At 37.1% G+C, this 15,769-nt stretch overlaps 1 protein-coding gene and 1 long non-coding RNA gene across 8 annotated transcripts in view; one reads left to right on the top strand and one right to left on the bottom strand.

Annotated features, from left to right (window-relative positions):
• Positions 1 to 15,769, top strand: part of MUSK (muscle associated receptor tyrosine kinase) — a 101,792-nt gene that overhangs the window by 21,551 nt on the left and 64,472 nt on the right. For all 6 annotated transcript variants that reach the window (XM_027550490.1, XM_027550492.1, XM_027550491.1 and 3 more), the window contains exons 4-5: positions 4,862 to 4,989; positions 6,370 to 6,511. In XM_027550490.1, coding sequence (XP_027406291.1) covers positions 4,862 to 4,989; positions 6,370 to 6,511 — 270 coding nt within the window. The remainder of the gene's footprint in view (positions 1 to 4,861; positions 4,990 to 6,369; positions 6,512 to 15,769) is intronic.
• The window catches only part of LOC113897651, a 119,286-nt gene continuing 107,239 nt past the window's right edge, over positions 3,723 to 15,769 (bottom strand). For both annotated transcript variants that reach the window (XR_003512385.1, XR_003512386.1), the window contains exon 4: positions 3,723 to 3,836. This is a non-coding gene — a long non-coding RNA (uncharacterized LOC113897651). The remainder of the gene's footprint in view (positions 3,837 to 15,769) is intronic.

The raw sequence follows: 15,769 nt of genomic DNA on the forward strand, positions 1-15,769 counted from the left end.
ACAGCCAGACACCCCTTTAATGTCTAACTTCTTTGCAGACACTTATTCTACCCTTTTGCCTTATTTCAAACTTTATTTTCTTGAGTGACTTTTTAAACTTGAATGACTTTTCTGTTTAAACGGAGGCTGTTTATTTCTTACCCACTTCAAGTCAACGAGACTAGCAGGTACTGAGGGTTCATTGCTGCTTTTAAGCCATTATATTTTGTATTCCTGTGCATAACCTTTCCTTTCATGAAGGCTTATACCATTTTGACCAATCTCTCTAACTCTATTCATCATCTACTCACTTTGAGGTCCTCTCCCATATTTCTCAAAGATTTTGATTCCAGATTTATCATCTTTCTATCCACTCCTACTCCTTCCATTATCCTAAGGGATTTTAACAGCCATGAAACAGAACCACTATTCACTTCATCCTATAGTCCCTTGACCTTCGCAAGTCCTGTGATGTTAACCTTAACTCTTTTTCAGTCTATCCAATCTATGATCTTGGTACCCCAAGAAATAGACTGTATTTCAAATATTAAACCCCATTAGGTCACATCCTGAACGTGGATATTTCTGTTTCCAGCTCTGTCTGATGAGGGAAGTGGTTTCTCACACTCATGACTTGTCTCCAAACAGAAGGGACAAACTTTATCAGTCTCTTTCTCAGCTAAAAACAGAGTCCAGCTCCCTCTTGCCCTTCTTCCCACTCCAAACCATCACCATCATGGTCATGCTCCTGCTCTTAACTCCTCTCTGCTCTCTGTTTCATTGACCCCCCAATGGACACTTCATTCAGTTCTCTCTTCACTTCGTTCTCTCTCCTACCTGGTGTGGCATCATCATGCGGACCTTAATAGCATCCTCAAATCTCATGAACCCTTGTGCCCCAACACCTGCTGCTTGTCAACTCTCAGTCTTATAATGACATAACCTTTATTTTCTCCTCTCTGACATCACATTATTGATGGGAAAAATCACAGAAATATGCATATTAGCACCATACAAAAGATGGCGGAATCCAGTTCCGCCTGTGACCTTTAGTGTGAAGTTTTGTTGTTGATTTTCATCACTATTTCTTTCATCTTTTATCTTTCAGTTTTGTTATTATTGTTTTGCTGGAGGAAGTCACTTGCTGCTTCTTTTCAGTGTGAACACATGAGATGTATTTTATGAATGTTTGCATGGCTGAAAGTCATTATTTTGCCCCCAATCTTGAGTAAATAATTTGTCTCAGTACAAATGGGAGTTTTAAAAGGCTTTTCCTTTAGGTTTTAATAGACAATTATTCATTGCCACATGACATTTTAGGTTGAAGATAAGAAATCTTTCTCTTATTTGTTTACACATAAATCTGATGTTTATCCTAAATTTTTTTGGATTTTTCTATTTCTTGAATTCTTAATGTTTCAAACTGACAAGAATACAACAGGCTTGTGTTTTCCTTTGTCATTTCTACTTAGTCTTAGGTGAGCCATTTTGCTCTAAAAACCATTTTTTTTCCCCAAATGAGCTACACTTTTTGTCTATTTTCTTCCTCTTCATTTGATCTCATTCTTAAACTTTTAATCAACCAGTATCAGGTTTCTTTTTTCATTTTTTTATAACTCCAAGTTTATCCTCATATTTTCTATCTTGATATTCTATGTTCTAGGAGATTTGCTTGACTTTTCCTTCTTCAATATAACCATGCTGCTATTCTGATGTTATCTTTAAATACTTTGACCTAAAACCCCATATTTTTAATTTCCAGGTGTTCTTTCTTCCCTGATTGCTCTGTTTTTCATAGCCAACTCTATGTGTTGCATGGTGCAGTATTCACTTATCTAAGGATACTATTTATACATTTTTTAAAACCATTTTTCCCCCTGCTTTGCTTCTGTTTTCTTCAAGCTAAGTTTTGATTTTATTTTGGTTCTTTTCCTTCATGTTCATGGTCTTTCTCAGAGGTCTGTTAATCTTTTATGTTCATCACACCTAGAAATGATGTCCGAGATTAACTGTAATAGGTAAGTAGTGAGGACATCATGGGAAAAGCTGATCTGGAGATTCTGAGAGTAAGTAGGTCAGGATGTACCCACAAATAGGCTTTCTCTCAGCATGTGGGGCAGTAAGAACACCAAGTAAGGAAGAAGGGTCTATTTTGCTGATGAATGAAAGTGTGATTCCCCAGAAAGAGCATGTTTAAGGACTTCACTGCTTTGTGGTACTACTTTTCCTCTGCATATTGTTCATACTCATTTTGGCACTAAATGTTCTTGATTTGGGTTCCATCCTAAACCCGCTTTTCTTCTTCTCTCCTCTTCTTTCTCCACTTTCTCTTTGGAAGGCTCGCCTAGTGTGGGTACACGCTGGTGTGGCCATCCCAGTTGTCATTTTGGAATGCTTCTGCACTGCTTGCTAAAAGCTGTTTCCTGAGACCCTCAGGGTCCCTACCCCATTGCTACTCCTACTACCTAGGACCTCTTTAGGGGCTCCTGCCCCTAGATTCTTTATGGGCCAACAACTAAAGGCTCAATTTTGGCATAGCAGGACACCTCCAGCATCCAACTTCAACAGATAACCAGTTCTGATTAGTCAATGCTCAGGGCTCCACCTGAATCATGCTCCCTTAGACTGGGGAATCCATCACTCCACATCAGTACTCAATTCACTTCTAGTTTACTTCATCATCAATTCTCAAAAAGGCTCTCCTGACCTCTCATCAACAGATGGCAAAGATAACTTTTTCACTGAGGAAGATAGTAGTTATTTGCTTTAAACAAAGGTTTTCTGCCTAAGACATTATCTGTGACTCAGGTCTGCCATAGGGATCAGTTCAGGGAACCCAATGAAAGGAATAAATAATACTGTCTTTGATTATACCACAGGCATATCAACTCCCAAGCTAAGCTTTGATCAGTAGCTATATGACAACTCTACCCACAATCAAGGTGCCTAGTCATTATCTAAATGTACATATTCATTGTCATTGATAAGAAGGAGCATTGTATGCTTTACATAGCAGGCAAAGTGACAAAGATGATATTTTCTTCAGTTCAGTTCAGTTCAGTTGCTCAGTCGTGTCCGACTCTTTGCGACCCCATGAATCACAGCACACCAGGCCTCCCTGTCCATCACCAACTCCCGGAGTTCACCCAGACTCACGTCCATTGAGTCAGTGATGCCATCCAGCCATCTTATCCTCTGTCGTTCCCTTCTCCTCCTGCCCCCAATCTCTCCCAGCATCAGAGTCTTTTCCAGTGAGTCAACTCTTCGCATGAGGTGGCCAAAGTACTGGAGTTTCAGCTTCAGCATCATTCCTTCCAAAGAAATCCCAGGGCTGATCTCCTTCAGGATGGACTGGTTGGATCTCCTTGCAGTCCAAGGGACTCTCAAGAGTCTTCTCCAACACCACAGTTCAAAACCATCAATTCTTCGGCACTCAGCCTTCTTCACAGTCCAACTCTCACATCCATACATGACCACTGGAAAAACCACAGCCTTGACTAGACAAACCTTTGTTGGCAAAATAATGTCTCTGCTTTTCAATGTGCTATCTAGGTTGGTCATAACTTTCCTTCCAAGGAGTAAGTGTCTTTTAATTTCATGGCTGCAGTCACCATCTGCAGTGATTTTGGAGCCCCAAAAAATAAAGTCTGACACTGTTTCCCCATCTATTTCCCATGAAGTGATGGGACCAGATGCCATGATCTTCGTTTTCTGAATGTTGAGCTTTAAGCCAACTTTTTCACTCTCCACTTTCACTTTCATCAAGAGTCTTTTTAGTTCCTCTTCACTTTCTGCCATAAGGGTGGTGTCATTTGCAACTTGTCTTGTATTTTTGCCAGAGTACAGGATCATATCACCTGTAAATTGCAATAAATAACTAGATTAAAAATCCAACCAAACCATGGCCCCTCAATACTCAACACACACACAAACACACAGACACAGTTGAAGTAGAAGAGGAAAAAATTCCTTATTTCCACTCTTCTATGTCAAAGCAACACAGTGATTATGGCACATGACTTGAAAGAGTAAAATGCATCCATTTCTCAGGAGTCTGTCCTGCTAGACAGACTCTATTTGATAGTTCTCTCTTTGTTATCTGTAACATAAAATCCCTAAGGAAATAAATTTAGTTTTCACTATTTTATGAATGTTTCACATAGTAAAATAACTGGCATCCTGAACTTGTCAATTCTTCTATACATTAGATTTAATAACTTCTTCCTCTGAAAGCTCAGTATTGGGGACTAAAAATTAACTGACATAAACTATTTCTTCTGAAAAAATTAATTTAGGAGTGTTTCACAGTATATACAAGGTTGCTTTGCAGAGTAGAGTTACTCTGAATTGTATTACAGAATTTCTCTGATTATAAACATAGTAATATCTGATTTATTTTCTAGAGGACAAATGTATCTAATTTTTAATCATCAAATTTAATGGTCATATTAAGATGGAAACTAAAGGGGCAGTAGGTCATAAATCAGAATTGTATACAAATGTAAACATATCAAACCTTTATTTTCATATGTTTTCATGTCTATTGCCATGAATTAATGTGAGTTGTTATAGAAACAGCTTATTTTAATTAACTTTGTATTAACTATTTTAAAAAGTGCAGACCACTATGATAATTTCATACTCCTAATATGTTTACAAATTGATTTTTTTCCAAATAAGATAAAATAGAGGTAATCTAAATTAAAAAAAATTATTTCTGCTTGACATCCACTAAAAACATGGCTCAGCACTTGGTGAGTTCTGTATTATAATACATCTAAGAATATTTTTAATAGATATTAAGAATTAAGCATAAAGTTATAAATTCCAAGTTTAGTAAATCCAAATCGCCTTTTTAATTTTTTCCTTTATTTTCCTTTAGAACCTAAAATAACTCGTCCTCCCATAAATGTAAAAATAATAGAAGGATTAAAGGCAGTTCTACCATGTACTACAATGGGCAATCCCAAACCATCAGTGTCATGGATCAAGGGGGACAGTGCCCTCAGGGTAAGTGATGATTATGTTAAAACATGTATACACAACATATTTGCAAATGCAACAATCCTTTGCAAATTCAGTCACACACTTACAAACTTCTAGTATAAAATATTTTCCATGTACAACATTTTAACCAAACCTAAATATTTTAACCAAATCTAAATATTTTCCATGTACAATATTGTAACCAAAACTATATATATGCAAATTATAAGGCATTCCAGTTGGGGCTGAGTAGGAGAGAAAAGAGACAGGGACCAGCAGTGTTAAGGATGATAAAAGAGGCAGAGCAAAGCTAAACTAGAGTCTTCTTTGTTTGTTGGTCAGTTGGTTGGTATTTGAATCATTTATTTTTTTTAACATTGAATCTTAGAGACTCAAGAGATTTTTTTTTTTTTTAAAAAGGAACTAAGCTTCAAGTTTTAAACCTGATAAATAGCTTCTAGAAGGAGAGAGAAAGAAATGAGATTTGGAAGAAGAGGAAGGAGAATATTCTGGAGTAAAGTTAGAGCATCCAGACTCAAGACTGATGACCTTGACAATGACCTCAATCATATACAGTAGTCAAACTTGAAATACATTATTCACATCCTTATTTTGTACTGCTTTTGTATGTTATACCTACATTTATTGATAAATTACTATTCTGCATCATCATTGTCTCTTTCCATCCTTGCATAATCTACTATGAACTCAGTGAGGTCACAGACAATATGTTTTTCATATAACTATACTCAGAGTATTCCATGGGGGGATACATAGGTGTTGATCTCTATCAATTCATTGAAATACAACATAATATCAATTAGCTTTGTTTTATTTAAAATAAAACAAATAATTTTCATTTTTATGATAATCTATATAATTTTCTGGCTTTCCTTTTGTTATGTTTTCTACACTAAAAGAAGGAGTGGTTCTATATATACTACTGAATTTAGATCCCCAAAGAGAATATAGATGTAATATTTTAATTATAAAGGCCAGTCTTTGTATTTTCTGTAGTTTTCCAACTTTTAAAAGGATCCCACATAGGCAGTAAGTACGCTTGTTAAGAGCATTGCTTTTAATCAAACAAATTTAGGTGTGATATTTTTAGATATCAAATTCTAAAATAAGGCTTGTTGATTTAGGACATCCAATAAGCCTTGGGGTCCTCATGTATTGAAAGAAAATAAAAATAACTGTATCTTATGATATTGTTATTAAAATTTATTTTTATAAGGGAATCTTATACTATCTCATTTATTATTGTATGCTATCCATAATAAATGTCAAATAAATGTTAAAATAATATTTCTGATGAGTGAAAATGATGACCTGATGAAATATAGCAAATGTATCCTTGACAGACTCATGTTCATGCAAAATTCATGTACCCATCTCTGGCAGGAAAATTCCCGGACTGCGGTTCTTGAATCTGGGAGCTTAAGGATTCATAATGTACAAAAGGAAGACGCAGGACATTATCGATGTGTGGCAAAAAACAGTCTTGGGACAGCATATTCCAAACTGGTGAAGCTGGAAGTGGAGGGTAAGGAGCTGTGTTTCTTCTCATGACGGTGTTAGCAGAAGGCCTCACGCTCTACTGTGAAGGCTGTACTTCATCTTGCAAAACAGACAGGCAGTATGGAGTTTAGGGCCCTCAATTATTAGGCCAGATATTAGGCCATCAACTCAACACTCAAAAATTGAAAGGAGGGGGAAAAAGTTCCTTTGTTTAATAGGTCATATTCCATCTATAGTCCGTCAATTGGCTGAAACAGACTATAGTACTAAAACAACAGGATACCGTTTTAGAATATCTTCCTGGCTTGGACAGCTCTCCCTTGTTTACCAATTTGAAGATACTCATCTTTCTCAGCATAAAAGATGTGTCTTAAAAATGTATCAAAAGAAAAATGTAACTTCCTTCCAGACTGTATTCTGTCAGAAAGGTTAAGAAAAATAAAATACTGACTCACAATGTATAACTCCGAATGGCCCTACTTCTATGAGTTATACTGTCAAGATATTTTACACTTTTTAAAATGTTCCTTGAAGTCAATTAATTCAACAGCTGGTTGTGAAAGACCTTCACTGAGAAATCAGAATCCAGACTGAGCTAGGGATTCTATCCATTTGGTCATCAGCTCCCTCTTGACCTGAAATTATATCAATTTTGCTTAAAAAGAGAAACTTTCCACATGCTAGGTGAGGAAACGGAGTGCAAAACTTTTTCCACCTTTTCCTGTTTTAAGCCTTAGAATTAACCTCTCTGGTTCTCAATTTTCTTATCTGCAAAGTGGGGTTTATTGTGTTTTCAGTGAGATAAGTCACTGGTAGTACTTAGCACAGTGTCTGGCCCTTTATAAACATTCAACAAATGTTGACTATAAGAATTATCACTTCCTTTTCTGCTTTACTGTTATCTGACCAATAAAGTGATTATCACACATTGACACAAATTATATTTCAATTGGGAAAGGTTTCGGTTTCCCCTAGCTTACCTTGATGTCACCTTTCTTTTAAGCCAAAATTGACCCCTTCCTACATTTCTTCCTTCTCAATCACAGTTTTCTATTAGCTCCTATAAGATTATCTTCATTGCCTAGCTAGATATTCTCACAGCTTTAACGATCTTATTTCTATTAACTGTTCATGGAAAGGAATACACTTGGAGGAAATTGTGGTTGTCAGACATAAAAAGGATATATTTTTAGCACAGCTGCTAGAATTTAATATCTTTTAATGATCAATGCTATTTAAAGCTCAGAATGAAACCACCACCTGATGTAACTCTCTGAGTGAAAATTAAACAAACGTACAAACACATTTGGTCACACTTTCAGACACAGTGAATGTCTGCTTGGATTCAGTGTCTCCTTGGACTATGTGTGGAGGGACACAGAACAAATGTTAGCCATTTATAAACAATATCACGAAGATTTTTCTCTTCAAGGCATGAAATATGAGCCCTCTGATTCATGACATAAAACATTGATTGTTTAGGTTACTGTCTTCAAAGGTAATGGAACAATTTGCTTTAGTTTCAGCCTAGAGAAAATTACCACCAATTTCATTAGTTGGAGTTCAATTACACAGCTTAGTCTTACCTTGCCCTTTAGTTTTGTATCACGCCTGTCAGTAAAACTGAACGCTCTCCTTCCTAACATTTAAATAGTCCTGTTCATTGTGTTAACAGTTAATTTATGCAAGACATTTTATTCAAGTTGCTAGTACTGAAAGCTCATAATATCATTTAAAGGTACTTTACCAGGATGTAATAAGCTCGTTTTAGCACACACATCTATTTCTACTTTATTCTAGTCCCTATTAAAGTAGTCAATATACATGGAAACATGTGACATGCTTAGCACAACTGCTGGTATATACTATGCATTTAGTAAATAGCATCAGGTAAAATTATTACTATTAGAACATAAATATTGCAGCAAATCTGTTTGGGCTCTTGAAGCTCTGTGAGGTTGAGTGAGTGAAGTCGCTCAGTTGTATCCGACTCTTTGCAACCCCATGGACTGCGTGTAGCCTACAACGCTCCTCTGTCTATGGGACTTTCCAGGCAAGAGTACTGGAGTGGGTTGCCATTTTCTGTGAGGTTGGCTTCCACTTAAAGAAATAGTTGAGGCATGTCCAAGACATAATACAGACACGACCTATTTAAAAGAAGGGTCAATTAAACCAACAACTCAGAGCAGGTAAAAAGGCAACTAAGAAGTCACTGGAAGAATTCCAATATGCCTGCAAATGCCTGCTGTCTCGACAACCATGAGAGCTGAAGATGAAGCAGGGTCACTCAGGACAGATGATCATTTGTTACATATTGTGTCAGTAACGCTGCAAATCAGTTGAAGCAAATCAGAACAAGAGCCCTGTAAGAGCTATTTGATGTTGGGCTACACTTATGGCAAAGAGGTATGCCAGGAAAAGATAGGGTTTCTCTGCTATCATGAGCATCTAACGAGGTTAACCTTGCCAGTTTATACAGATTTGGTACAGTGTGTTCACTAAACCTTAGCAGCCATAATAACGGTGAAAGAAATACCCTTGGACATGGAAGTGAAGTTCCCTCTCTAGATTCCCATCCTCAGGCTGCTGGGTCACTGGAATGGCAATGTAAAGATATTTTAGGGACTTCTCTGGTGGTTCAGAAGTTAAGACTCTGTGCTCCCCATGCAAGGGCCTGGGTTTGATCCCTGATCAGGGAACTAGATCGCACATGCAGCAGCTAAGACCAAGCGCAGTCAAATAAATCAAAACAAAACAGGCTCTTTGCTATCCTATCTTATTAAAAAGGATTCTACCTTTCTGCCTTGCCTTAAAAGGTTCAAAGAGTGACATGCAAAATTACTGGATGGAACAATACAGCTTAACCATGACCAAACATGGATATCTTTCTAAAAGGATGGACAATGCGATGTCTAACATTTTAAAACACTAAATGCTTTACAGGGATTATTTTATTTAATTTTCACTAATAGTCATTGAGGAAGGGCCTATCATTGTACCATTTTAGGAAACCGAGGAACACACAGGGTAACTAACTCACTCAAGGCTGCACAGATAGAGTCACCTAAGTAATGGAGTAATGCCAAGTACAGTCTGTTCCGTTAAATAACAGGAGAATCATGTGTGACATTGTCAAGATTAGGATCAGAATGGGGATGGAGCAAGAAGCCAAAATTCTGTGAATAAAGGAGAATGGGAGTTGAAGAAGAGAGATCGTAGACGTAGATTTATTTTTTCCCAATAAATTTGGCAGAGAAAAGAGATGAGTCCAAAAAGTGAGCAGTAGTTGGAGGCCTCGTTGGCACACAGGTAGTGTGGTTTTGCATAATTTCTCTTTTAAAAAAGATTGAAATGTTTTTTAAAAAATTGGCAATGTTAAAATATTAATGAGAAGGAACCCAGAGAGAAGAAAAATCTGAATATACAGGAAAGAGGCTGAATTTTCAAGGGGCTGTGGTGCTGGAGAAGGTAAAAGAATTCAGCAACACACTTTTTATGGGGGTGATCACATGACCCAGTTTTACCCTGTTCTGGGTTACACCTGTCATCCTAGAATAATTATTAATAGAGTCCTTCTTTTACTTTCAAAAATGTCCTGGCTTCAATGGTAAATTACATGATTATTGTGCTTAGACAGGAAAAAGAAACTTTCTTCCTTGTAATAGGGAGAGAGGAGAAAGGGGGTATATTCCGGTATAAATGAGTTCACAAATTAGGTGGATGGAATTTGAGAAAGCTCTGTTCTGATGGGTTCTGTTTCCTGTAGGAAGTAGGAAGTAAGATTATCTTCTGAAAATACTCCTTTAAAGGGGGGCAGAGGGATGAGGAGGTTTTTAAATAGCTGTGGGTAATGGGGGAGATGAGTCACAGGAAAACTAAGCTTGCTGGGCAACATGCAGGTTTCAGCAGAGAACAGGACTAGAAATTCGAACTGGCAGCAATTTGCTTCATTCTAGGTTTTTCCTGCAGGGTTGCACAGCAGTATAGGTATAAGTCAGAAAAAGTAGAAAGCCAAATCCAAAGGCAAAATATAAGCATTGGAGCTTTGCCAGGAAGGAAAAGGGGGCAAGAAAGTTGAGAATACTGTGAGAGAATGCTTGAAATGATGACTCACGGAATCTTTATGTACTAAATACACAGACCTGGGATCAAACACAGAGTTCCAGCAACATGATAGACAAGATAACATGAAAATCTTCCTACTACAAACATTCAGAAATGCCAGCTTAGTTGTATAACTCGTAAGGAAACAATGTAAATTTTCTGAAGTCAGGAATGAATAGAAATTTGAAAACCAGAGCAGTAAGATCACAGGGTGGTTGGACCTCGTCCTCCATATAATGAGACAGGTGCCCATTTCTTTAATGTGTAAGGTCAGCTTTTAAGATTCTTAAAGGGACAGAAGTCAAAGTCTCTGGCCCCTGTGAAGTGGCATTGATACCCTTGTATAAAGCTGAGAACCACAGAAGTTAAAATGTAGGCCAGCAAAACTCTACCCATCAGCAAAGAAAGGCAATACAGAGGCTTGTCTCTCTCTCCATAAGAAGAAAAAAGAAGTTTTCTTATGAATGAATATCCAGCACTCAGGACTATATCTCAATTATACTTGATTTTGTATTCATGTTGCCAGCACAGCCAGTTTAGAAATCCCCAGCTAGAGAAATTAACATAAAAACTAGTCCTAGGTCTTCCAAAGAAAACATAGAGATGGCCAACAGGCACATGAAAAGATGCTCAACATTGCTAATTAATACAGAAATAGAAATCAAAACCACAATGAGGTACCACCTCACATTGGTCAGAATGTCTATTATCAGAACGTCTACAAATAATTAAATCTAGAGTAGGTGTGGAGAAAAGTGAACCCTACTATGCTGTTGAGGGAAATGTAAATTGGTGCAGCTACTATGGAGAAAGAGTATGGAGTTTCCTTAAAAAAACTAAAAATAGAACTATTATATGATTCAGCAATCCCACTCCAGGGCATGTATCCAGAAAAAATGAAAACTCCAATGTGAAAAGATGCACCCCAACATTCATAGCAGCACTTTTACAATAACCAAGACATGGAAGCAACCCAAGTGCCCATAAACAAATAACTGGCTTAAGAAAATGTGGTATATATATACTGGAATATTACCTGACTATAAAAAAGAATGAAATAATTGTCATTTGCAGTAACATGGATCTGCTGCTGCTGCTAAGTCGCTTCAGTTGTGTCCGACTCTGTGCGACCCCATAGACGGTAGCCCACCAGGCTCCCCCGTCCCTGGGACTCTCCAGGCAAGAACACCGGAGTGGGTTGCCATTTCCTTCTCCAATGCGTGAAAGTGAGAAGTGAAAGTGAAGTCGCTCAGTCGTGTCTGACTCTTAGCGACCCCATGGACTGCAGCCCACCAGGCTCTTCCATCCATGGGATTTTCCAGGCAAGAGTACTGGAGTGGGGTGCCATTGCCTTCTCCGAACATGGATCTAGAGAATATTATACTTAGTGAGGTTAAGTCAGACAGAGAAAGATAAGCACTATATGTGAAATCTAAAATATAATACAAATGAATCTACATACAAACAGAAACAGATTCACTGACACAGAAAACAAATTTATTGTTAAGAAAAGGGGGAGAAGGAGGGAAGGAGGGACAAATTAGGAGTATGGGATTAACAAACTACATAAAATAGATAAGCAACAGGATTCACTGTATTGCATAGGGGAATTACATTCAATATCTTTAACCTATAATGGAATATAATCTGGAAAAAAAATAACTGAATCACTTTGCTGTACACCTTAAACTAATACAATATTGTAAATAAACTATAATTTAAAGGAAAAAATTAGTCTCAGGTCAAAAATTTAACAACAAAAAAGCTGAAAAACAAAACACTTTACACCGGTTAGGGTTTAGATTAAGCCATACTGAGGATGCATTCACAATGCAAAATTATCACATCCACAGGAAAAAACTTGCCTTGAGTGAGAGGTAGCTAACACAATATGTAAAGAGATTTAAGCCCCAGGAAATCCAATTAACAACACAATATAATAAATACTCTCAAATGAATATGTTAAAATGAAACACGCAAAAGGAGGAACAACAAAAGAGAAAAATACATTAAGAAGAAGAAAGGCAAGTCTGATAAAGAATTAAATATAATTTTAACAAGTGAAAAATATAAAGACTAAAGTTAAAATTCAGTGGATGGATAATGGTATATTACCCAAAGTAAGATTATCACAAAATTGTTTATAATAGCAAGTTTTTAAATACAATTTAAATTTGCATCAATAAGAGGCTGACATTATGTGATAAAGTTCATGTGGACCATTAAAAAGGATGAGATCAATCTGTAAGTAGTAACTTCTATAACTATGCACCATATATGTAATTTGGGTATGTTTCCTATCTCTGAATTTCAGTTTCCTCATCTCTAAAACAGGGGTAAAAATAGCACCTACCTCTTACATTGTTGTAGCAACTACATGAATTATTACCGGCACACAGAAAGCATGATATAATTATCGGCTGTCTTTATAACAATTAATACTTATATAGTGCTTACCATGTACAGTGAAAAAGAAAATAAAAGTTGCTCAATCGTGTCTGACTCTTTGCAACCATATACAAGGCACTATCTTATTTCTTTAGAAATATTAACCCATTAGAACTATTAATGTGCTCATAAGTAAAAAAAGTAAGTCAAAGAACAGTATGGTATATATTATACATTGGGCTTCCCTGGTGGCTCAGCTGGTAAAGAATCTGCCTGCAATGTGGGAAACCTGAGTTCGATCCCGGGGTTGGGAAGATTCCCTGGAGAAGGGAACGGCTACTCCCTCCAGTATTCTGGCCTGAAGAACTCCATGGACTGTATAGTCCCTGGGGTTGCAAAGAGTCAGACACAACTGAGCGACTTTCACTTTCACACACTGGAGTGGAAGTAGCAGATTGTTAGCTGTCATCATCTCTGCATACAGAATTCCATGAGGGGTGGTTACTTTCCATCATGCACTTTCTATAGCTTTAGACTTTCTGAACTTTTATACAGAGACCTTTATAACTACAGAGAATGAAAGCTTGTATTTATGCTTTGGAAAAAAATTACTTCTTCCAAATATACTATTTTAATCAAGTGACATCAACCTTTCTGTTCATTGGTTTGATATACTATTTTTGTAGTTCTGTTGCTCCATTCTGCTTTAGAACAAATTCAGGGATGGAAAAAGTTTTGTCAAAGGCAACTGATTCCTATATTGATTAGATATTCACTACACTGGGGTATTGAACCAAAGAATGTTCAGGGTGGGGTCATAATAAACAGAACATGGAAATTGCCATTTCCTTAGGGAAGCAATTAATCCATAAAGACAGCAAGTTGAGAAAGTAAGGGAACCAATCAGATGGAAGTGGAAAGTTTCAGAGAGCGGCAGCTGCAGTGAATTCTCTTCTCGTTTGACTCTTCTTTCTTACTTATGAGCAGAAACCTAAAATTTATGATTCTATAGTGGCTTGGAGGATCCCATTTGGGTTCTGATTTCTCAATGAACATCTTCTATACTTGGTTAGGTGTTATTGATTCATAGGTAAAATAAAGGTAAGTTTCCATAGAAAAGTGAAGTACTCCTGGGTGAGAACTATATAGGTATGTTGACTTGCCCTTGGTAGGAAAGTCTTTGGTTTCCCAGATCCCATATTCATCTGGAAGGCAGAAAAGAGATGTCAACCTCACGACCATGGAGGCTCTTCCCCTGGAAACGTTAACCCATCTCTCAGGTACCTCTGTGACAACGGGCTTTAGGACAGACCTCGTGGCAGGATAGATGAGGGCCAGAGAAATATGAAACATATCATGTTTCATAGAAAGTTCCATTTGCTAAGTGCCCATTTTAAAATATTTTACCATATTTGGAGTGAATTCCCAGCCATTGGTTTCTTACAAGCATTGGCTAATTTCTTGTTTCTTTATCATGCATTTCAATATATCAGGAATTGGGATTTGTCTTACCCAGCTTAAAGGCAATCCTACCTCATTTGTGGCTTCTGCCCTTTAGCTAAGAAGGTTCCTTAGCTGTCTCCAAATATGAGAATGAATATACAATTATAGAACAAAGATAAATCAATCATATTTCCCAGAAAGACTTCCTTATATTTAATTTCAAATATTGCTTCTGTTGCGATCACTTCTTTTAATTAGTTCCTCACAGAGGTAAAAATATCTTTTTCACCAGCTTAATTCCATGTAGCCTCACCCCCACTTGCCACCTCTGAACAAAGATTCTTACTGCATTAGTTTTGTTTGATTGAAAATGGACAAAGTAACTTCTCAGGGCCCTGTAGAAAGAATTACCTTCTAAGTCAAGAGACAGTCTTGTCTCTCTTTCCAATCTACTTCATGTTCTATCTTAGGCATGTGAGCATCCAAAGAATGATTCATATCATTTCTCCTATGTGTCTTTAACTAAAATAGTTTTCCCCTGAGTACTCCCAAGTACTCAGTATGCCCGAGTACTCCAGAGCACTCAGTACTCCTGAGTACTCAGTGGCAGAGCGATACCACCTTGAGGTATGATGATTTGAGTGATAGAGCTGGAGTTATCAAGGAGAGGCTGCCATCAAGGGAGGCTATGAATGACCTCTGAAGTACCAGAGTCTTATTTTACTTCCTGATTTTGACCTGAGGGATATGCTTCCTTTAAAACATATGTTTCATAAACATCGCAGAAATTAAATATGTTTAAGATGATAATATAATTAGTCTTTTTATAGACAGAATGATTATTGTTTTGAGATTTTTTTAATCATTAGGGAAGATCTATTTAAAAAATTAAAATAGCTAATTTTCTTATATTTCCCTCACAGTCTTACATATATCCCTTAGACTTCCCTTATATCCTTCAATTTAATTATTATGAAATGATTTACTTATTTGGAGATGAGCACTGATCTTATGCATTCTGTGAATATAACATTCAGACAAATCAAGCTTTGTGTGTAGAAACTGGCTAAGTGTAGAAGACTTGAAATCCCAGTTAAAATAGATGGGATATTGGAATGGATTGGGCTCCCTGGTGATGGCATTTTCTATTACTACCTCGTTTTCCCTTGGAGCTTTAAGCCATTAAGGAAAAGATTGGGCAGAAGAGAGGCTAAAACCAAGGGTTCTCAGTCAGTGACCACCAGCGGGAAGAGGGTACTCGGCACCAGTACAAAGCTGCAGATAAGAGCCCTAGAAGCAGATCTAGAAGAGAACAGAACCCGTCTAGGTCGAGGGTTATTGTAGGCTC

The sequence above is a fragment of the Bos indicus x Bos taurus genome, chromosome 8, assembly GCF_003369695.1.
Source record: "Bos indicus x Bos taurus breed Angus x Brahman F1 hybrid chromosome 8, Bos_hybrid_MaternalHap_v2.0, whole genome shotgun sequence".
Classification (NCBI taxonomy): domain Eukaryota; kingdom Metazoa; phylum Chordata; class Mammalia; order Artiodactyla; family Bovidae; genus Bos; species Bos indicus x Bos taurus.